This window comes from Pungitius pungitius, chromosome 16 (genome assembly GCF_949316345.1).
Source record: "Pungitius pungitius chromosome 16, fPunPun2.1, whole genome shotgun sequence".
NCBI lineage: Eukaryota > Metazoa > Chordata > Actinopteri > Perciformes > Gasterosteidae > Pungitius > Pungitius pungitius.
Window position 1 is genome coordinate 17,270,505 of NC_084915.1, and position 22,882 is coordinate 17,293,386.

The 22,882-nt window shown below is 52.0% G+C and overlaps 1 protein-coding gene across 1 annotated transcript in view; it reads left to right on the forward strand.

The window, feature by feature from the left end:
- Window positions 1–22,882, forward strand: part of tmem132e (transmembrane protein 132E) — a 55,902-nt gene that overhangs the window by 17,745 nt on the left and 15,275 nt on the right. The window contains exon 3 of the mRNA XM_062558211.1: window positions 19,278–19,418. Coding sequence (XP_062414195.1) covers window positions 19,278–19,418 — 141 coding nt within the window. The remainder of the gene's footprint in view (window positions 1–19,277; window positions 19,419–22,882) is intronic.

Sequence of the window (22,882 nt, forward strand, 5' to 3'; positions counted from 1 at the left end):
GTGCTGCACATCCTTCAAGGGCTTTGGCAAACAATCACATCAGCGCTCGCCTGAAATTCAAATCTTTCACATTCACGTCACAGGATTGAAGTGGAGTTGCTTTTCCCGTCCCGCTGACAGGGGGGGGGGGATCTGAAATGAACTCCACCAACCGGCCGAGGGTTAACATCACGCTGCAGGAGGAAGAGCCAGAAATCATCCAAAGTCACGTGTTGTTCCTCCCACCTGTGATGAGCAGGGACGACGTCACCTGGTCTGAACCTGTACAGGTTCACTCTGTATTTGTGTGTGAGTGGTTCCTACAGCAGCCCTCAGGACCTTTGGGCTGAATGTGGTTCCACAGTGGGGGGGGGAAGGGGTTTTCGGCCTCCAGCTATTTCCACTGGCCCTCTGTAACACCACAGGGGGGTCCTTGATGTGGTCGGTGTGAGGCTGGACCACCCCCCCCCCCCCCCTCTCCCACCTCCACGTGTGAAAGGCGTCTTTTGGTGTCTTTCATCTTCTCATGTCTCGGGTCTCCTCGGGGGGAGCAGTGGAGGACAGAGGACGCCCGGCACACGAGGACCGACCTGTAACGCGCCCCCCCCCCCCCCGACCAGAGGGACCTGCGGGGACACGGTGGTTATTTCAGGCTCCTCTTTAAGCTCACAACTATAGAATAAAACGGGCAAACGTATCATTTGCACTGCGGCCCTCTGGTTCTTTCTCAACAAAAAGAGCATTTAAATGGCGGGGGTGGGGGTCCACATGGTGGGTCGCAGCAGTAAATAAGCAGCTTTTAATTCATATTCATATCTGCAGCTTCCTGATTGTTTCCGTTGCTGCTTCTCACGCTGAAGGATGCGTTTTAAGGCTAAAAGTAACTTGTTAACTGCCTTAATGCACTAATGGTGTGAATATACATTTAAAATGCATTAAACAAAGGTTTGATTCATCAAATGTGTGTTGGTGCTTTAGTTTATAATTAAACACATATAGATATATATATATATATATATATATATAACCTCATTATTAAGTTCACTCGTTAGCAGCGGGTGGAGTGAAAAGGAGACGCGATACAAAGTTTCAGCTACTTAGAACTCGTATTGATCATTAATTTGCTTCTCCGTCAACATGGCGTCCATTAGCGGCGCCGCCCGCCCGCCCACAAGGCAACGCTCGGGGGCCGCAACAACCACCGAGCACCCAGCAGCTCAGGCTTCAACGCAATCTGACACCCAAGATTTACAGCTCCGCCGGTCCTTGTGTGTTTAAATCGATGTGGACTGATGGTGGAGGAGAAATAGATTCGTTGTTTTTTTCCTTTTGAAAAATACACAAGTGATGTAAAAGGAATAAATTGCATGAAAACTCTTGCTATATATCAATGTATTGTATTAATTAGTCAGAAAAAGGGCTCTGCGGTAGTATGGTATTGTTGAGTCTTTAGTGGTGTTAGTGTAATGATGGAGCTTTCATATTTAACTGCATCCCAGCTCCTGATTGGACATCAGACCTTTATCTCTTCATTCTCTTTGCAGTTTGGGCCACTTCTCAACGGCCGCCGGCTTTGTCTCCCTCGACACGAGCAGAGATGAACTGTATGTGGTCATCACCGGGTCACGTACCGCTCGTTTTAAATGGTCACGCACGTTAATGCGTTAACGGCATCACCCAGAATTCTCAGTCCGGTGATGAAATGACATCAAGCATTGAAGGACTCATTTGGCTGCACTTTGACTCTTGTATGTTTTCACCTTCATCATTTCCTTATTGCTATAGAAAAAAAGTCAATGTAATGGCAGCAGTTATGATGTGTGGTACGAACCCCCCCTCCTCCCCCCCCACAATACCCAACCTGATTTGACTTTGGCCTGGGAAGCTGACAGTCTCACCACGGCTGAATCCACCCTTTTATCCACTGCGACCCGGTTCCAAGGGATCAGACGGCGCCGGAGCAAAAGAAGAAATATCACTCTGACAAGAAAATCCCCCCATTGGCCCGAGAGCGAGTGATGGCGAGGGATGGCGAGTGATGGCGAGGGATTGCGAGGGATGGCGAGTGATGGCGAGGGATTGCGAGGGATGGCGAGTGATGGCGAGGGATGGCGAGAGGCGGCTCGGTGTTACAGCACAGCGGCGAGAGGGATGTTTAAAATAAATGAAGGCTTCGTTCAACGTGAGATTAGTTGGGATCAGAGGTCAGTTAGTGAAGGTGTCATCCTTCAACGAGTAAAGGTTCGGTCACCAGCAGTGTCATGAAATTAGGTTGCAATAAAAAGTGGCGTTTCAACCTTCTTGGATCACATCCCCATGTTGTGCAACATTTTTAAATATTTATGACTTTATATCACACAAATAAAATGTTTCAATAGTATCATGACATCTTCCAGAGCCAATGCTATTTGAGTATTTAGAGGTGTTCTGCTTTATGGAAGAGTTTAGTGTTACATTGGTAATAAAAATAAAATGAGATTAAAAAAAACACGTAATAATGAGCCAATAAAAAACAACCTATATTTAGAACCAGTGTCCATCAGTGAAACCTTTCCCAGTAAAATCCCATCAAAAAAAGCCTCAGAATTTCACCTGCATGATGCATCATGGGATCACTGGGGGAGGGATAGCTTCTGCCCCCCCCCCCCCCCATCAGATAATGTGGGATCAGGGATTCAAAAAAAGCATATCGCCTTCAGACCAAATCAGGATTTACCATTCTTCTATAAAACACTGTTACCAGGCAACAAGCCTCGCGAGGCGCCCCAATGCATCGGCGGAGAATATTAGCACTTCATTTGCTTAAGGAAATTGCTACATGTCACCAGAATGGGGGGGTTAATTATTCCCCCCCCCGCCCCCCCCCCCCCCCCCCCCCCCCCTCTGCTGAAACCTGAGATAGACGCGGCCGCCGGACTTGAATTCATCGCTTGTTTCCGCGGCGACTGGCTCCTCTCGTTATTCTGCTCTCACAGCCCCAAACATCACAGAGTCCCTTTTGTGTAGCGGATGACATTTCTAGGAGGGGGGGTGGGGGGGGGCATCGACAACGCGTCCCGTGATGTAAAAGAGAAGCTTCTTAACGCTGCAACAACGTGTGAAAGCAACTCCGACTGAAGCCATCAAGTACACAGCATGCGTGTGACTGAGGCCCAGCTAAGGGGGGGGGGCACATTGATGATGAGCGACTCGGTGCCCCCCCCCCCCCACCCCCCCCCCCCAGAGCACACAGAACGATCATCATGTTCTGTGTCGTTACTCCATTCGACGGCAAATTGTCAAATCATCCAGGCGGAGACGATGGGCGATTTTTTGGAGGGGGGGGGGGGCGGGGTCCGGATGAGGGGGGGGGTTCTGCCGACTCACTGCTCTCATGTTTTTCCACGCTTTGTAGGGCCGAGGACGCTCGCTGTCACTGTTAAACGTGGACGCGCTTCACGCTCACATGGCCATGCACCGCTATGTTCAGCGCTCAGGGGGGGGGAGCAATGCCATTGAAGCCCCCCCCTCCCCCCCCCCCCCCCCCCCCCCCCCCCCCCCCCAGGCTGTTACAGTCCTGGCCTTGGCTGATTTTGCTGAGTTCCACGTTCCTCCCTGAGATTTATTATCTCCAACCCGGTATTTTACGGTTTAATGACCAACGCCATCAGGGTCAGAACCAACTGCTTCCACTTCCTCTTCCACTTCCACTTCCTCTCCGTCCCGCGGCCCCCGGGAACCTCGTGGTTTGGAATTCCAGTGCTGACTAAGTTTGCCTACAGATTATAAATTATAAAGACAGATTAAGGTCCAGGGTTTCAAACACCTCTCCTGCCCTCACTGCGCCGCTTTAAAAAACCCTGCTGCGTCATCTGTTATGAACAAGCATCTACAGTGGTCTCTCTCTCTCTCTCTCTCTGCATGTAACGGCTCTGTTTTGGGGGTGGAGCCTGCCTTCAGTGACCAATGGCTGTGTGTTGATCATTAGGATCATTTCCTCACTGACACACTGAAGTTGTGGGTTGTTGGAATTCATTCTTTTCTCCTCCTCCCTCCTCCTCACCTGTAATCCATCCAGTATTCCTGTCCTCTCCCCTCCACTTTGCACAAAATGAATATTAAGTCAGCACCGCCCCCCCCCCCCCCCCCGCCCCCCCTCCTCCAGAAGCCGGGCCCCAGGGTTGTGGAAACACTTTACTCTGTATAATTCCCGCTCAGCGTGAGGATGCACACGTTACCCGGAGGTAACACACACAGCGCGCCCCTGATTACGCTGCAGCGTGCTGCGACTGCTGAACGCCCCCCCCCCCCCAGATAATGGAGCACCGTGACCGAGGGACTGTCCGCGTGCATGGAGGGGGGGGTGTCGTACGTGGTCGGGTTCTCTCAGGCAAATTAGTGAGGGAACAATGCAGGGAAGTGGGTTTAACGACTCACGGGGGGGGGGGCAGACGGAGCATCTGATGGATGGGGGGACATGCAACACTTTGCAGGATGAATGTGTGCAGGCAGCAGTATTTTGAATACGTGGCGTCACCAGAACATCTCTTTTGGGAAAAGATCACGATGCCTTTCATACAAAAGCCAGCGACTTCCACGCGCTTAACGGCCTTTTCAAAATAAAAGTCTTTTGTTGACCTGAGCCCTCTTATTTTTAATAGTCTCATCACAAAACATCAGCGTTGGAGAAGCGCCTCGGGAGCGCCGGGGTCGCCACCAGCTCGACTCCGTGAAGGAGGTCACATCTGGAGGGAGGGAGTGGGCAAAGGAAACAGCTGCTTGCGTGTGAATCAAATAGAGCGTAGAACAAGAGATGAAAAAAAACACTTTGATAACTGTACACTGCATATTAAAATGTTTAATTTAATGGTAAATAAAAAGAAAAAAAGGTTTAATATTCATTTAATAAACACATAATGAAGGCATTAAACAGCTGATTTACTGGCGCTGACCTTGAGGACGACTTCGCCGACGCTAAAAATCAACTCGACGCACCAGAAACCCGCCGACGGCGGAGCCCCCCCCCCCCGACTTGAATGGACTGTATTTCGTTCTGACTTCCTGCCGACGCGTGCGAGGGAGCCCGAGACGCCGCGTTTGTCTCCCCGTCTCCGCGCCTCTTTAAAAGCGTCAAACTGTGTGCTTTTGCTTCCACTTCGCCGCTCGCTCGCTGTTTGCCCTTCAGCAAAGTTTCTGATACCGTTTGAGGACGTTTGCATTTATTGAACAATGTTCTGACGTGTGTAGAAAAGCCCCCCCCCCCCCCCGTCCCCCGTCCGCCCCGTCCCAGAGGTATCAGTAAGCCACTGAGCACGTCGGTTGATCCGTTAAAAACGACGCTGACGCGAAGGCTCCGAGCTGCAGAGACGGCGCTGCCAGAGGAGCGGCTCTCGTGGGACTGCGTGCTTCCTGTCGCTGCCGATAAGATGGCATCTGCATCCCAGCGAGAGAGCTTTGTTCAACCCCCCCCCCCCCCCCCTCTTCATGCCTCTTTATTTAGCCCGACGAGGCGGACTACTCGCCAGCTTTTAACTGGAGGCGCAATCGGTCGCCTCATTGGCAAAGCAAGGCCGGGGTTAGGAGGCAGTGGAGGGGAGAAGGGAGGAGAGGAAACGAGACGAAGACAAAGCGGAGGGGAGGATGAGGAGGGGGGGGGGGGGGGGGGGTGGGGGGGGACTGGGACTGGAGCGGGGGCGATCTAAGCGGAGCCCCGGGGACGGACATTAAGGTGGGGGTTGCCATGAGGACAGGCCCAATGGTCACGTGCCGAAGGACTCGTGAGGAGACCTCACTTCCTCCCGAAGCTGAAGGCCTCCCCGTATCATCGGCAGTGCGCCTAGCTTCCTGATGAGGAAACGCGTAGGAGAAGAGATGGAAGGAAGGTCGTCGAGGACACAACCTCACTGTTTGCATTGGATTGAGATGCACCCCCCCCCCCCCCCCCCCCCAGCGGGCTGCGTGCTGGACTTGGTCCATGCAATGTCTCACATTCACTTGGGATACTTGGTCTCGCTTGTGTTCCTCTTGACGGTTGCAGGAAGCAGATTAGCAAACAGTTTGGGTCCATTTCTACACAGCACGCTGTTCAAACATTAGCGTCATTAGGAGTAAAGTTAACAGCTTCGTAGCTGCTTTTAATGTTTTGTTTGTTCAGAAGCAGCTGTTATATTTCAATGGAGCGCATTAGCTCACTCAGCCCACCCCCCCACCCCGCCCCCCCGTAGATCATTGGGCGGCTCAGTCCACCCGAACCGGGTTTTGGACGCAACATGAGACCGTGGGTTTGTGGGAAAGAAATCGATGAGCGATGGGAAAACAAGCGCGTCCCATTGGTTCCTCGTCTCGTGGCGTCCAGCCTTCCGGACCTTTCCGAGGGACCTGATCGCTCTGTTATTTACCCGCGTGCATTTTGGCATTTCTATTTTGAATTGGAAAGTTTGGAACGTTGGGACTCGTTCTTCTGCGGGCATGGACTTGTCCTCAGAGTGACGTGGTGGAACGGCGTGCCAGCGACAGGGGGGGGGGGCGCGTGGGATTAAAAGCAGCCCCGCTGTTGTTCTCCTCGACTCGCCTCTCTGAAATAAACGCCGCGCGGGCAGTTTTCATCCCGTCCCACACCTCAACCTCGCGGTTTGCCTCCATCGGTTTCCCAAGGCGGCGCCGTGTTCTGTTGAGCGCGCATATCGAAGCAGATGAATGGCGAGCCTGATTAGGGCGTTCGTTTGGGGGGGAGGGGGGGTGGCGGTGACTCCTTTGGATTTTCCCGTGAAGCATATTTCAAACCCCTCGTGTCCCTTGATGAGATGCAGCAGACACACCTGATAAAGCGTGACTCCACTGACTGTGGACACCATGACGCTGCGTTTTACTCTGGAGGGGTGTGAGTAGGGACCATCGTTCACTAAATGAACATCACGCTCCACGGAGGGAGGCTCTGAACTAGTTGTTGAGGCCGTAGACTCGTGTGTTCAGTGAGGAAGAAGTGGAGTCCCGTTCTTCAGAATCAGCTCCACGTAGAAAGTCAGTCCCGGTTGGTGACGTTCTACTCGGTGCAGGAGGGGCTCGTCTCTGAGGAGGTGCGAGGACCGTTCTGGAGTCCGTGGAATGTTCTAGAAGGAAAGAAATCGCCGGCAGCTGCTCCTCCGGGGTTCCTCCTGTGTGTTTGCAGATAACGACGGATCGGCCTGTCGTCTCTTTGTTGTGTCGTGTTCCTCAGAACGCCACTTCGCGGTATCTCCCAGGGTCCCTTTAGACCCCCCCACGCGGAGAGACGCGCTTCCACTCGGTGACTCTGGCGCAGATGATTGGCTGCTTCGTTGTGTACACTCAACGCTCCCGTCTCTCACCTGCTCTCCCTCCCAATTTGGTGGCCAGCAGGTGCGCAGGCAGGAACTCGTGTGCCGAGGGGGGGGGGGGGTTCTGCAGGCTGAGGAAGCCTCCGAGCCGCTGTCAGGTGGAGCGCTGTCATCCGGCGGCCGGTAATTGACTCAGGAGGCCGCAGGGAAGGGGTCGGGACAGGGTGGTTTCTCTTGGCTGTACGTCGGGGACAGTTGGGCGTCACCACGCCACCGCGCGCGTCTTTTCAAAATAAACCTCCGTCCACTTTGGTTTGAATTCAATCTTTAGCTTGGTTAAGACAATAAAAGTACTTTGAAAAGTTCAGAAGTTGGAGTCGTCGCTGAAGACAAAACAAGTGAGTTTGCAAACATTATAAATAACTTGAACTTTAGGTGTTTCAGAGACTATTAATAAGAGGTGGAAAACACTGCAGCGCTCCTATTGCATAAGACCTGCATATATTTCCCTCTGACATTTATTGTGATTTTCTAGAATAGCAACCCGTTAATCACTTAACGTTCGTGTGGCACTGATCAGAATGTAAAGCTCAACGTTAGCGAAGCGACCCGTAACACACCAGCACTTGTGTTTCTGTTTGTTTGAGTCCTTCCACGACGTGAACATTTCAAAGCAAATTTCTATGTCAGAATGTGTGTGTGTGCGTGTGCGTGTGTGTGTGTGTGCGTGTGTGTGTGTGTGTCCCCGGGGAGGGGCAGCATTTCTTTACACTGGCTTCTGTGTGGGTGAGGATCCCCCAGAGAGAGCTAGTTTTACTCAGAGCTGTCCAATTTGAAACAGAAGTTGCTCGGGGGGGAAAGTGGAGAACATCAAGGGCGCTGACACCCCCCCCCCCCCCGCCTAAAAAGATCTTTGAATCTTCTATTGTCGGTAACTTGAAGGGAGGCTGAGTTTCACTGTATTGTGACCATGCAGCAGCAGCATCTCCATCTCACGCTCCAATTAGTAGTGTAACCCCCCCCACCCCCCCCCCCACTTCTTCTTGCTTTCTCACATACTGAAAGCCGACCGCCGCTGATTGCACCCTGAACTTTTGAGAATCCGCCCTGGACCCCGGCTGAAATATTATTATAATAACCGCGTACGCATGAAAAATGTCACCAACTGGGTGGCAGCGGGGGGGGGCCCGATCCTTCCTCCCCCCCCCCCCTCCTGCATCCGCTGGCGAGTCTGAGCCCCGACGCGCCTTATCAAACAAATTGGACAGTGGCTGTTTCCCCCGATTGCCTCCTCAGAAAAGGTTCTGGCTCACCCGAGGGTCTTCTGCTCGTGGCCCCGGCTGAAAACTACTTAGAATAATTGTCTTCCAAAGCGGACTCTGTGTGTGTGTGTGTGTGTGTGTGTGAGAGGTCCTAAGGTCACGTGTCAGCTTCTGTGTGCTCATCGTGTTCACTTCTGGCTTCCGGACCGCTGGGGTCAGACGTATTTGTTGTGAAACACGACGTGTTGCGCCCCCCCCCCCCCCCCCTCTTGACTCTGCGCATCAGAAGGTGTGAATGTGACACTTGTGACTGACGCCATGTGACTGCTAATCCGCGGCTGATATCTGCAGCGGGTTGGTGTCAGGTGATCGGGTCGTTTGCCCCCCCAGAAGGATTCGTTCTCCGCTCCGATGTCATCTGCTGTTTAAAAGAAGTGAGCCACGTACAGAGCGTACGCTAAAAGGAACAAAAGAAAGACAAAGCAGCAATAAGGAAGGAAGGAAAGAAAGAAAGAGATCATCTGTGGTTGGATGCAGACCATCCACTGCTACCACCTATTTGAACATAATCATTATTGCTACATTTATTACTGGAGAAAGGTGAGAAAATGTATGATTTAGAATAGAATAATAGAATAAATATGTGTGTGTGTGTGTGTGTGTATATATGGGTCCCCCGGTGCCATTTGTTAGATTCATACATACAAATACACACTTTCCTCCAAACCACTGGTGTCATCACGGCTGCAAACGAACCCCCGCGATGCCGGACCGCACAGAGCAGCCTGGAGAAGCCCAGGAGAGAAAAAGCCCCTCGGACCCTTTTCAAGCCACCAGGCAGCACTTGGAGCCACAAGAGGCCCTTTGATCCGCTGCAGGGACAACGGCCTCCGGCTCGGGGGCCCGTAGTTGAGTTTTGGAGCAAGAAGCCAGAAAGCAAGTCGGGACACGACCGCCACTTAAAACTTCTCAGAAGAAGCGAAGTTGAGGAGAGCACGCTGAGCCCCCCCCCCCCCCCCCTCTGTAATTATAACACAAGTCTGCAGATACTCGAGTGACTATTATCCATTCTGCATCTTCTACGTCGTCCTTCTCTGTGTGTCGCCGCACGATGACAAAAGCGCGTCTAAATGTTGCCCAATTACAATGAGCCGTTACATACGAATCCACCCCTTTGTCCTCAGCACCCCCCCCCCCCCCCGCCCCCCCCGCCTCTGCGCCGCACGCTGTTGCCTCTTTTTCTCTATTTCTACAAAAAGAAGCCGAGTCAGAGGCTGAGGCCCCTCTGCACCGCGCTGCCGAGTGAACATCTGGGCAGATGGTCGCTGCGGTCGCGTATTGATGCCCCCCCCCCTTGTCTCTGGGCCATAATGACGGGCACATTGCATGAGATGTTGTGTTGTTTTGTGTTGCACCGCTGAGCCTGTTGTGGGATCTCAGGGACCCGCCGGAGGTGCCGGGGGCTCGTCACCGTGAAAACGCAACACAGATGGAATCGTGGAGCTTTGCATTAAAACGGAGGAAAATAAATCCTCTTCTCTTTCTTTCTTTTTCTTTTTCTTTTTTCCTTCCTCCCCCTCGTTAGGCATCGACTGCGGCGCTGTCAAACTAGTCAAAGTGACACAACACCCCGGCAATACCTGTGACATTTTTATTTTTGCATTTTCAGTTGATCATCTTTGTTTGGGACTATTTTCCCTCCAGCCAACACTCTCTCTCTCTTCTTTTTTTAAATCTTTTTTTTTGCCAAATAAACAGGACGCAGACGGCTGGGAGGTGGATCCGTCCCTTCGGTGTCCTTTAAGCTTCAGTCACTCAAGCAGCGACAACGCAAACACACGCGTCCTTATTTGACTCTGAAGCCCGGCCATCTTGTTCCGGAATCGATCGGCCTGATCGGCCGCCGCCGCCATGTGAGGTCCAACGCCTCAGCGACCTCCTGGAAATACACAGCCAGCCTTTCTGTGTCGAAAGCGGCTCGCTATGAGCATACAGAACATGCAAATGGAAGGGAAGTGGGGGGGGGGGGGGGGTGTGGTGCACAGCGGACTATGTAATTGAATCACATGTCATTGCTCACACGAGAGCGCCGGCGTGCACAGCTGGGACGAACGCAGGAGTCTGCGCCTCCACGCTGAATTATACGCGTCTTCGTGAGGATGCGATTTGTCGTGTCTGCAGAAGCGCAAGCGGTGCCCCCCCCCCCCGGAGGAGCTTCCGCCCGCGGTTCAGTTTGTTTGTGTGTGTGGGGGGGTGTGTGTGGGGGGGGTGGGGGGGGGGGGGGTTGGTCAAATTTAGCCGCTGGGCCGCGTTCCTGCTGTAATGAAAAAAAGGGGGAGTGCAGCTAAAGTGCTGACATTTGAGTCGTTTATTTACTCCTCTGCCGGCGCCTGGTCCTCGCCGAGGGGGCGGGGGGGGGGGGGGGGGGCGGCGGTTGTCGGCCCCCGCCATCCGCCATCAAACGTTTGTTTACGCCGTCCCCCCCCCCCCCGCCCGCGGATGCCAAATCCCGAAGTCCAATCTGTCTGAGGCGGGCAGCCGGGGGAGGGACGAGGGTTCGGTCGTTTCATTTCATGATTTCAGGGGGGGGGGGAGGAAATGGTGTCTGGTCGCACAAACTGGAGAGAGGGTTGGAGGGGGGGGGAGAAGCTGAGGAGAGGTGAGGGAATTCGGGGGAGTAGTCAGCCAATAATCAAGTTCTCATCAAAATCCCTTCTTTTGATCCTGGATCTCGTTTGACCTTTCACCCCAAAGGAAGGACGCCCTTTATGACCCCTGGCACTGGTTCTGCTGCGTTGTTCGTGTGTGGCTTTAATGGTCACTTCTGTGGTTCTGTGGATTTGGCCCACGAAGCTTTCAGGAGGAGCCGAGCTCCACAAACAACGTCCTTCACTCGCGCTTTTCTTAATTCCGTGTTGTGGAAGCGTCACGGGGCTGCAGATAAAAAGCACTGCTCCCACGTTTGATATTCACAAAATGTCGAGTTATTTACAAAGCTAATGGAAAAGTCACAGAGTTGGACAAGATGAGGCTTTTGATGCATGGCTGGAGTAATCCCACCGGAGTGTGGAGCTCCTCTATTTACTGCACAGCAGCCCCTCGGCTGCATAAACTCCTAATTAACTGATAAAATCCCCGACTCACTGTCATATTTGAGAAGTTACAATATCTCACATCGCCAATGATTTGTTATTTATATTTGTGTGTTTTTGCACACGTAGCGGTGCGGGGGGCGGGGGGTGTGGGGAGGGGGGATAGATTAAGAGCCTCTGCAGCTATTCATCACCTCAGAGTGCGGAGGGAAGGCCAGAGCTTTATGAGGTGAGCGTCTCTGCAGTCCACACGCGCAGGGGGGGGGGTAATCCGGAGGAAGAAAGAAAAGACAAAGAAAGCTCCCGTCCCCCCCCCCCCCCCCCCCCTCCGCCCTTTGATCGCCATGGAGAAACGGAGAGATAATGTTGCCGTGTTGGGGGGCGTCGAACTCCCCCGAGGTCAAACCAGCCCCGGATGCTTCCACCTCTGGTTCTACAGGACGTGGGGGCTCGCATGGCTTCATTGATCGGTGCCACTGATCGAGAGAGGACCCCAGACGCCGTGTTTGCTACACGTGGAGTTCTCTCTCTCTCTCTCTCTCTCTCTCTCTCTCTCGAATAAGAACTTTTTAAATATATAGTAAGAATGGGTGAGAGAGAAGAGTTGGCTACACATCAATATGCTAAATGGACACTCTATATATATATATATATGAGTCACTCTCCCAAATATTAAAATGAAAGTAAAATTCCGTATTTGACCGCGCCTGAAAATGCTTTTATTTTCTACGGTATCAGCCATTTCTTTGAAATACTGCCATCATTTCCCCCCCCCCGACTTGCTCGTCTCTCCTTCTGGAATGTGTCTTTAATGTTTGCAATAATTACAACGTAAGCCGCCGCCGCCGAGAGCCCGCCGTGGTTCGGCGTGCTCCTCTTCTCTCGCGTTGATAACTGCGAGTGCGCCGTCGTACGGCGGGACGACGCACTCATCACTCCACCGCGTTGCTCATTTTCGCCGAGAAATAAATCAGTTCCAGCGTGTGTGCAAACCAGCAGCTGCGCCTCGGAATGTGTAATCTGCTCTGCGATATTTCCCCGGCTTCTCATATTTAAATTTTAGTAGGCTCCCATTAAAAAAAAAAAAAAAAAGCCCGTCTCCGGCTTTCCAGCCGCGCGAAAAGCAAAAAAAAAAAAAAAAACAACCTCAAAGCTGTTTGCTTGTGAGGATAAACAGATATCAGAGTACTTGAGATGATTGATTTGATTGGTGCTTGTGCTCCCAGGGCGGAGACGGGGTTGTCACTCGAGAGTTGCCCTCTTATGGTGTTGTTTTCAGGGGGGAGGAGGTGTTGGATGAGGAGCCTCACTGAGGAGACGCTACAGGTCACAGGTCGGGTCGCCCTTGGCCTCTACGAGCCACTTTCATAGAAACGCTCTCAAATGAACACAATGGCCATTTGTGTTTAGCTGGAAACGGACATTTAAATACAATGCAAAAAAAACAAATACTATTTTAGCATCCAATTATCTTTTCTAAAGCAAAAAAGTCTCGACCAATAGGAGGCAAAGTTAGATCAGGGCGGGGCTACCGTGTGATTGACACATCTCCTACCAGAAGCAGAACAAACGTTGCCGGTTTCAAAAAGCCAAGACGGCGACATCGAGGAGCCACAAACCAATGGGTCACTTTTTATTCACCAAGAGCCGTCGACAGCACATCAACCCGCCGTCTCATGGTGAAACATCCACATTTATCCCATAAAAGGCACATACGCAGTCTACAGTATGCCAGATTCAAATTGATTAAAGTCTAAAAAAGGCATATTTTAAAGTCGGTCTCATTACGCCTTGGAAAAATTCCAGTTTTATGAGTGCTGCCTTTGGGGAATGTGTACAATAAATACTGTTTAAAAGGGCCATTAAGGAAAAATGAGGACTTGGGAGCTTTGATTTGATTTAATTCTGGTTTGCATATTTTATTTGTTCACATATAAAACACGGTTCTTGTCACGGTTTGGTCTCTCTTCCTGTGTTATTTTGTAGTTTTCATGTCTCTTGTGTTCCTGGGTAACTTCACTTCCTGCCTTGTCCTGTGATTGCCTGATTGATTCCACCTGTGTCCAATCACCTGCACCTCCCTTGTGTATTTAAGCCCTGTGTGCCTGTTGTCCAGTGTCGTGTCATTGTCTATATGTTCCCCGCTGTTGGAGCACGTTATTGGTTTTGTCAGGAATAAAGAGCACTTTTTTGATCGAGAACCTCTGCATTTGAGTCCTGCTTCCGCCTGCTTCAGCACCGACCCTGACAGAATGACACGACCAAAGAAGGACTCAGCAGACTCCTGGTACGACTTGGGCCCGGAATACCTGGATGTGAGGAGCCCGTTTTTCCAGCGCAAGACGGACTTCATTTTTGGTCCCAGGAGCTATCAGAAGGCGTGCCTGGAACTAAGGGACCTCCTCAACCCGAGGAAGAGCCCGAGGAGGAGGAGGAAACGAACCCCTCCAGCCCCGGCTCCTGACCCGGTCCAAAGACGCTTGCCCAGCCCGTTCCTGCGCCGAGACGCCCGTCAGCGCCCGTTCCGGCCCCCAGAGTCCAGTCTCCGCCCGTTCCGGCCCCCAGAGTCCAGTCTCCGCCCGTTCCGGCCCCCAGAGTCCAGTCTCCGCCCGTTCCGGCCCCCAGAGTCCAGTCTCCGCCCGTTCCGGCCCCCAGAGTCCAGTCTCCGCCCGTTCCGGCCCCCAGAGTCCAGTCTCCGCCCGTTCCGGCCCCCAGAGTCCAGTCTCCGCCCGTTCCGGCCCCCAGAGTCCAGTCTCCGCCCGTTCCGGCCCCCAGAGTCCAGTCTCCGCCCGTTCCGGCCCCCAGAGTCCAGTCTCCGCCCGTTCCGGCCCCCAGAGTCCAGTCTCCGCCCGTTCCGGCCCCCAGAGTCCAGTCTCCGCCCGTTCCGGCCCCCAGAGTCCAGTCTCCGCCCGTTCCGGCCCCCAGAGTCCAGTCTCCGCCCGTTCCGGCCCCCAGAGTCCAGTCTCCGCCCGTTCCGGCCCCCAGAGTCCAGTCTCCGCCCGTTCCGGCCCCCAGAGTCCAGTCTCCTTCCCCGCCCCCACGGCCCCCGACGATGACCCCTCCCTCCCACCCTCTTGTGACCGCCTGGAAGTCGGTCCTTGAAGGGGGGGTGGGGTCAGGGGTTGGGCCGGAGCCCCAAGCCTCGACGACGCCGGAGCCGCACTGCTCGGCGCCCCCCGCCACGACGACGCCGCAGCCGCACTGCTCGGCGCCCCCCGCCTCGACGACGCCGGAGCCGCACTGCTCGGCGCCCCCCGCCGCGACGTCGCCGCAGCCGCACTGCTCGACGCCCCCCGCCGCGACGACGCCGCAGCCGCACTGCTCGGCGCCCCCCGCCGCGACGACGCCGCAGCCGCACTGCTCGGCGCCCCCCGCCGCGACGACGCCGCAGCCGCACTGCTCGGCGCCCCCCGCCGCGACGACGCCGGAGCCGCACTGCTCGGCGCCCCCCGCCGCGACGACGCCGCAGCCGCACAGCTCGGCGCCCCCCTCCGCGACGACGCCGCAGCCGCACAGCTCGGCGCCCCCCTCCGCGACGACGCCGCAGCCGCACAGCTCGGCGCCCCCCGCCGCGACGACGCCGCAGCCGCACAGCTCGGCGCCCCCCGCCGCGACGACGCCGCAGCCGCACAGCTCGGCGCCCCCCGCCACGAGGCACGGCCGCCGCAGCGGTCGGCCCCCCCGAGACCCTGAAGCCCGGCCGCCGTAGCGGTCGCCCCCCCGAGACCCTGAAGCCCGGCCGCCGTAGCGGTCGCCCCCCCGAGACCCTGAAGCCCGGTCGCCGTAGCGGTAGACCCCCCGAAGGACCCGACGAGTGGCCGCCATCACCCTGAGTTCCCTGCGCGGTCCAAGATCGTTGGGTTCCCACCCTCCCTCCCCTTGTCTGTGTTTCTCTGGTTCTGTTCCCCTTGAGGACCGTCTGGAATTCGGTCCTTGAGGGGGGGGTTCTGTCACGGTTTGGTCTCTCTTCCTGTGTTATTTTGTAGTTTTCATGTCTCTTGTGTTCCTGGGTAACTTCACTTCCTGCCTTGTCCTGTGATTGCCTGATTGATTCCACCTGTGTCCAATCACCTGCACCTCCCTTGTGTATTTAAGCCCTGTGTGCCTGTTGTCCAGTGTCGTGTCATTGTCTATATGTTCCCCGCTGTTGGAGCACGTTATTGGTTTTGTCAGGAATAAAGAGCACTTTTTTGATCGAGAACCTCTGCATTTGAGTCCTGCTTCCGCCTGCTTCAGCACCGACCCTGACAGTTCTAGGCACAGTGTGAATTCTGACAGCGGTCGTAAATGGGTGAGAGCTATCCATGCTAACAGGCTAGCCCTCGCTGCTGGTGAGGCGGTGGAGGTGGGAGGAGAAAGACTGAACTCGGCTGCTCCTGAGAGGTTTCCGACGGGTCGGAGGCAAAGGTCACGTGTCAAAAGCAAAGCAAACCTTTTTGATAGAAATTGCTTTTTCAGCCCGATCCAGATCGTCCGCTCCGCCGACAAAACCCATTTTTCTGCAAGAAGAAGTGATAAAAAAAAAAAAACAGCGAGCAGCTGGTTCCACTGAGTGAAAACCTAATCTTATTTGGTAAAAGAGATGTTGACAAATGGTATTACTTACTGAAAAAGGGCTAATGCATCACAACATCTGTTACCACGACGTGCAGCAAACGCTCAAAATTGTATTAAGATCGCATCGCGACATCGTGATAACGTCCCACCGCGTCTTCTGGTGATTCCCGAGGCACAGCGGGGGGGGAAACTCATCTGATCGGAAACACACCTGGCCAGATGTGACACCGGTTGCGTCCCTTTTTAAAAAAGGCCCGCGATGAGTTGTCATCAGAAGATGAAGCAGCGGAGCAAACGCTTTGAAATCTCACCCCGAAACGTGCTCCCCCCCCCCCTCGTTTAGCAGTCCGCCCGGCAACCCGGGGTCTAATAGGTGTTGCCATGGCAGGAAGCGTCTGTGTGGAATGACTAAGCAACGGCCCCCGCCGCCTCTTTTCTGGGAACTCGGGCCGCGCGGCGTTGCCCGGTTTCTGCTTGCGCAATTTTGCGATGCTCGTTCATTAATCAGCATTAGCGGCGTCGCACAGGGAAGCTGGATCCGTGCCGCGCTCCCCCCCCCCCCCCCCCTCATTTGTGGCGCAAAGAATTCACCCACAAGAAAAGACGGTGTGATTAAAAGCATTGGTTCAGACCCCTTAAAGACGGGGATGAATATGCAGGGGCTGCTGGGGAGAGACGGTAATGAATGTAAATACAAGTATTACTCACCGGGGTTGCATCCCGTGCCCCGAGATAACGCCTGATGATCAGTGTCTCTTTTTTACAAGCAGCAACTGGGTCGCCTCGTCTGCGGGTGTTACCCCCCCCCCCTTTTCAACTGGCATCAAAGGCCTGATCAGGGTGATTTCCTAAACATTACACATTTTCTGTTTCATCTCCCCTTTGACGGAGCCGTGCGAGGTGATTACTGCGTTTTTTTTCTCTAATGTGTGGGGGAGGGGGGGGGGGGGGTTGGATTTGATGAAAGAAGACAATGAGAGCTGCAATAAGACGAAACTCGAGTTCGAGGACGTCTTTCGTCTGTTTGTTCTTACACAAATTGGAAAAGGATTTGAGGCACATTCAGGACTCGGTTCCATACAATAATTGTGTTTTATTTTAAAGTTTTATACAAATTTTAACTCTCAAGTCGATGGCTGTAATCGCCTTGCTGCCTGAGACTGGTGGAGCTGACATTAAAAGGCCGTTTGAGCCCGGTTTTGTGCCGGTCCCCCCCCCCCCCCTGAAGGAGGGGGGGCGGCTCCGGCTGAAAGTCAATTGCTTTCACAAATCACGGCTGAGTGGCCGATGCAGCGAGCGCACGTTAGCGTGGCAAATGGAAACACCTCGGCGGGACTTCACAATTCTTATCTATCAGAGAAATAAATGGAACGATCTGGAAGATGTCGCAGGTGGGGGGAGAAGGGGGGGGGGGTGTAGTCGCAGACTTTCAGCTGAATGTAAATGAGAAAAGGAGCCGTCTTGCCGGCTGGAAACGTGACTCTCTGAAGATCAGCGTCTGATTCTCTTCATTTCATTATCACGAAGAGTCGAATACAGAACCTGCACATAATTCTAGATGTCTTAAATATCTCAACGTGTGACTTGTGTGTGTGTGTGTGCAGGTCCAGGGGCTTTATGAATAGCATCCAACGGCTCATTTCACGGACGAATGCACACCGCTCATTTTAAGAAGCCCTGTTTACAAAAAAAACCCTGCATGTTTTTCAGACATTAGAGCATGTAAACATGCTCCAGTAGAAAGTATCCAGCTCAAATTGAGCATGAAATGTGACCTTTAGCTTTGTTTCCCGTCTGTGTTTTTGGAATAAAACCAACCTGAAGGCACAGGGCGGCCAAAGAGCCCCCATATGTTAATAATTCATCCCTGTATTGCATTTCATGAAAATGAGATCATGGGGGGGGGGGGGGATCAATAATCTCCACGAGTGCTCTGCAGGTCCGTGGTCACGATAACAGCCGAGTGCTCTGGTGTTGTGGCTTTGTTCGGTGTTCTGTATGCGGGGCGCTACGTCCGGGTGGAGGCACAAAGGCCTCATCCAGCCAACAGAACATTTCAGATCTCACGGTGCACCGTCATCAATAAACACAATGAAGTCTTACTTAGTGTCACGGTCACTATTCGGTCACTATTCAAATCAAAATTTCTTTTATCTGGACTGTGCAGCTGAATATTAAATGGATAAAACACTTTTCAGATAGATTTGTATGTATGTATTTATTTGATATTATGTTTAATTCAGCTGCACCTTTCCCTCAGCAAATGAGTTGGTAACACAGACACATGTGGGTTCTTTTGTGGGCGGAGCATATGTGTGACACACAACATGTTTGTTGTGTGCGTGGCGTATACACAGACACACACACGTTTAGCCTGTGAGAGTGAAGTTCTGAATGTATGTACGAGAATGTGCAGCGTTGCGTGTCAGTGTTTGCACTTAGGTATGTACGAGTTTGGAAGATAACACGCATGTGTATAGAGTCACTGCCGTGGTATTCCTTATATAAGTAGAACACGTTTATTTATTCATAGGAAAAATGGATCAAATAAAATATGTTAGTATTTGAAGACGTTACTGCAGCACTCAAAGTTGTCCCCTTGGTCTCTGGGTTATTTCATGTGAACTGAGGTATGAAGAGACTGCAGCGCCATTCCAGGCTCAAACACCCTCTCTGCCGAAGTGTCCTTGAGCAAGTTGTTCAAATCCCGTCCTGTACGTGACCCTGAACCTTCGCCTGCCGTATGGTTCCCCCGAGGAGCCGAGCGAGTCAACACAGGATGTGAAAAACCCGACAATATTCCATCTTTCGGTCCTGTGAAGGTCCGCGTTAGCTTTGTGTCTGAATGTTGGACCTGGAAGCATCCAGATGTTGGTGCTTAATGGAGTAAACATCACAGCCGACTAGCTTTCAGAGGCGTCAGTGGACACTGTGACCTGACGTGGTCCTCGCCTTCTGTTCTCCTCTATCTCCTTCATTCATCTCTGCTATCGATTCATTTGTGGAATTGCTACTGCAACGAGCCGATGGACTGGGGGGGGGGGGTGTGTATCACCTCTGACACTGCACATAATTCATCCCATTTTTTTTCTCCCCCTCGCTGTTTCCTGCAGGGTCAAAGCCAAGAAAGGGGTGAACCTGCTGGAGACCAAGTCGAAGAACACCCAGTGGAAGGTGGACTGGGAGATCCAGTCCGGCGCCAAGCACTCCATCACCACCATCGACGTGAACAAGAACAGAGCAGTCAAACAGGGGTAAGTCCACCGCCCCGGGCCTAAACACACCACGCCCCCGCCCCCCTCCCTCCTCTGACTGCTGGGCCGCTCATATTTGTCTCCCTTAGTAAATGAGAAAAGGTCTACGAAAGGGTCTACGAAAAGATCTACGAAAGGGTCTACGAAAAGGTCTACGAAAAGGTCTACGAAAGGGTCTACGAAAAGGTCTCCTTCCGTGGGGCAGTCGTAGTTCCCTCTCTGACTAAAGACAGAGTTAAGTGAACGGAGATCCTATCTGCTTAGTCTCACCACATCCGCTGTTAATTCAGTCCACGTCGGAGTGATGAGGTAGGCCGTGTTGACTGCGGGCTTTAAAATACCTCTGAGATGAGATCTTGTCTAAGAGCAGTAATTATGCCAAGTTCTCCAGAGGACTAAAAAAACACCTAATCACAGCCTGCAGGGTCCGATGGCGCTGTGGAGGACTCTGTCTGGACCGGTTCGTCGGTAAATGCAACTTTAAGGAAATAGTGAAACCAGAGTTGCGCGGTGATTTGGAAGCTTTAATGCATTTGGTAGCCTGCTTTTAGGAGTAAAGTCTAATTGCGACCAGTTATTAACGGCCTGAACATGGAGACGCAGTTTAAAGGGGTCAAAACTGTGGTACAGTATTGTAACCTTTGATTTTATCTACATCCACCAAACAAGGTGAATTAGAAACAAACGGAAACTTTTGATACAGTAAAGGGCACTTATAAAAATGTAAATGAACTAAGCCGTTGAGGGTTTATGTGTTATGCAGAAAAACCATGAAGACTTTTCTGGTTGCTGTCAGATTTTCCAAACACAATTAATGTTGTCGCTTGAATCAACACAGATAACGACATTCACGGATGCCACCATGGTTCCGCTTTTGTTGCTAGAACTAGAGTGAACTGATACCATTCAACAGCGCGTTAATTAAGTCGACATCAATCTCATTTTATTATTTATTTTGTGTCGGTCTAGTTGGCCTGCCTTTGAGCGGGTTCCAATGACAAAACGTGCGACCATAAATCACATTATATGATGCATTTAATTCCTCAAGAGCTGCAGCAGAGGACTTCACGGAGCCTTGGAGACGTTGGCGACTGCCGGTTCTGGATGTTGGCATAGAAACAGAAACAGTGGCCTCACCTGAAAGAGAAACCCACCGCTCTGCCCTTGTTTACTTCTCAGCGCCTCGGTGGCAGCCTTTCTCGCTATATTTAGTGACCCTTGTCATGTAATCTTTGCCACCCTGTCACTGTGTGTGAAATGTCCAGTAGGGGGTCAAGCATGGATAGAGAAACAACGTGTCGTGCTCAATTCTGTCAGGCGCCCAGTCGATTCTGTGACCACCCGAAGCCAAACAGACCAACAATGGCCTCCTGGAGTCGTGATGTCACGGACCGCTTCGTGTTTTGATGCCCCGTTCCCATCAAATCAATTGAATGTGAGCGTGAGATCTCTTTATATCAAATAAAGCCTCTGAAGATTCTCTGGGGGAAATGTACAGCACCGTTGGGAAATTTCTATTCTATGTTGGTAGTTTGTGATGAACCATTTGTATTCGCATCTAAAATGGTGTTGAATTTCAAAAAGGTGTAAAGAATAGATATCAATAGCGTATCAGCCAGTGATTTGCTGGATGACTCTGTTTTGTGTTGATGGCAAAAATCCATCCAAAGCTTTTTTACCCCAGAGGGACGAGTACAGGAAACACTGTGTTGGAACAATATTACCCTTTTCTATTCATAACAGCAAACTATCCAAAATGTGTCCCTTATTTATGTTAAGATTTGAATACCCCCCCCCCCCCCAAAAAAAATGCAAAAAGAATTTAAAGGTGCCACAAAAAGGGGATTCATTTCAATTGCTTCTTTAATTATTCCTGCAAGAATGAGTCAAAAAACCCACATGTGAGTCAGCATTTTTCAGTTCCCTCGATGTCTTTTCTTTAATTCTGGTTTTGGTAAATCAGCCTAAAGAGATTGTAGAGCTGTGCTTCACGATATCTGAGAGGTCTAAGTGAGACCGAGCGTCCTCACTAGAAACACTAGTCCTCCTCTAGACGCGAAGTCACGTGACCGCGGTGGAGCTCCTTTATCGCCCGACGTTTGCTTTTTTACTTCAAACGTCATAAAAGTGTTTTGTGGAGGGAACCGTTGGACTCATCCCTGCACACTATAAACCCTGTTATGTATTTTAATAGTTCGGTTTGGTTATCACATTTTTATTACCTCATTTGTTTGATCTATTTCCTTCCGTCTCTCTGAGAGAACGCAGCTCGTACTGCAGGAGGGAGTCTGCGCTGCAGGACTACACTCCCAGACTCTGCAGTAATAAGACCCGAAATGCACAAATTCTCCAGACAATTCTTCTCCTAATTACCCAGTTCCATCCAGTAATAAGCATAATTGTAATATGTTTTTTTAAGTTCAATAATTGCTCTCGTTTATAAGTCTTTTTGTGCCAAGACTTAAGCAGCAAATAAGTTAACTGCACGCTATTTAAAGCCTCCTCCTTCCCGGAGACAAACACCCCGTAAACATCTGAGCACCACTTGTGTTCATCTGCTTTTTGTTGACTCACAATAACCTGCGCCCGAGGAAACGAGGTGAGAATGGGGGGGGGGGGGGCGGGGGGGGGGGAGTCTCGTTGATCTCTTCCTCCCTCCCTCCTCTTTGTTATTCTCTCTTCATCACGTGTCCCTCCTTCAGATGGCTGTTCAGTTCGGCCCCCGGGATTACCCAGCGTGCTTCATTCCTGCGTCCCAGTCGCACGCTCACAGCGGCTCGTTGGTGACGCCGCATCGACCCGCGCATAATTGATCGCGGTCAGCAGCCTTCACATGAATGTGATGTTCCTGAAAACGGCCTGGCGTTTCACCCCCCCCCCCCCCCCATCACAGTGAGGACAACTCAGTGTCGTCACGCCACCGAGACACGCGAGACTGAGATGTTACAGGAAGCCCTCGGGCGCAGCTCCAATAGCTGTGATGCCTGTGGCGATGCCAGTGCTGAGCCTCCTTAAAGTTGGAAACCCAAAGTTAAAACAGCAAACTCTGCCGTTAGCGCCGTTAGCGCCGTTAGCGCCGTTAGCGCCGTTAGCTGAAAGCAGGCCGGCTTTAAAACCATTAAAACCCTGCAAGCAAAACAGAACAAATGATCTTTTTCCTTTCTTTGTGTGTCAAAATGATCAACTGCAGTTATCCCTTGATCTGAGAAGTTTTGATCATATTTGGTCCTTTGATTTCAGTCGGTATCTTTAAAGGCATCTGTGAGCTCTAGTTACACTTTCAAATTGCAGTGACATACCATCTTGATGGCAGTATTTTGCCTCTGTGAACTTTGGACTGAAAAGTGTTATTTAATTTTCCATCTGGGATCTAATCTGCTCCGTCACAAATGATAGTTTCCCGGTTTTGAAGCTGCATGAAACATTTTTTTGGGGGGGGGAAAGGATGTTCTCTGGAGTATCTT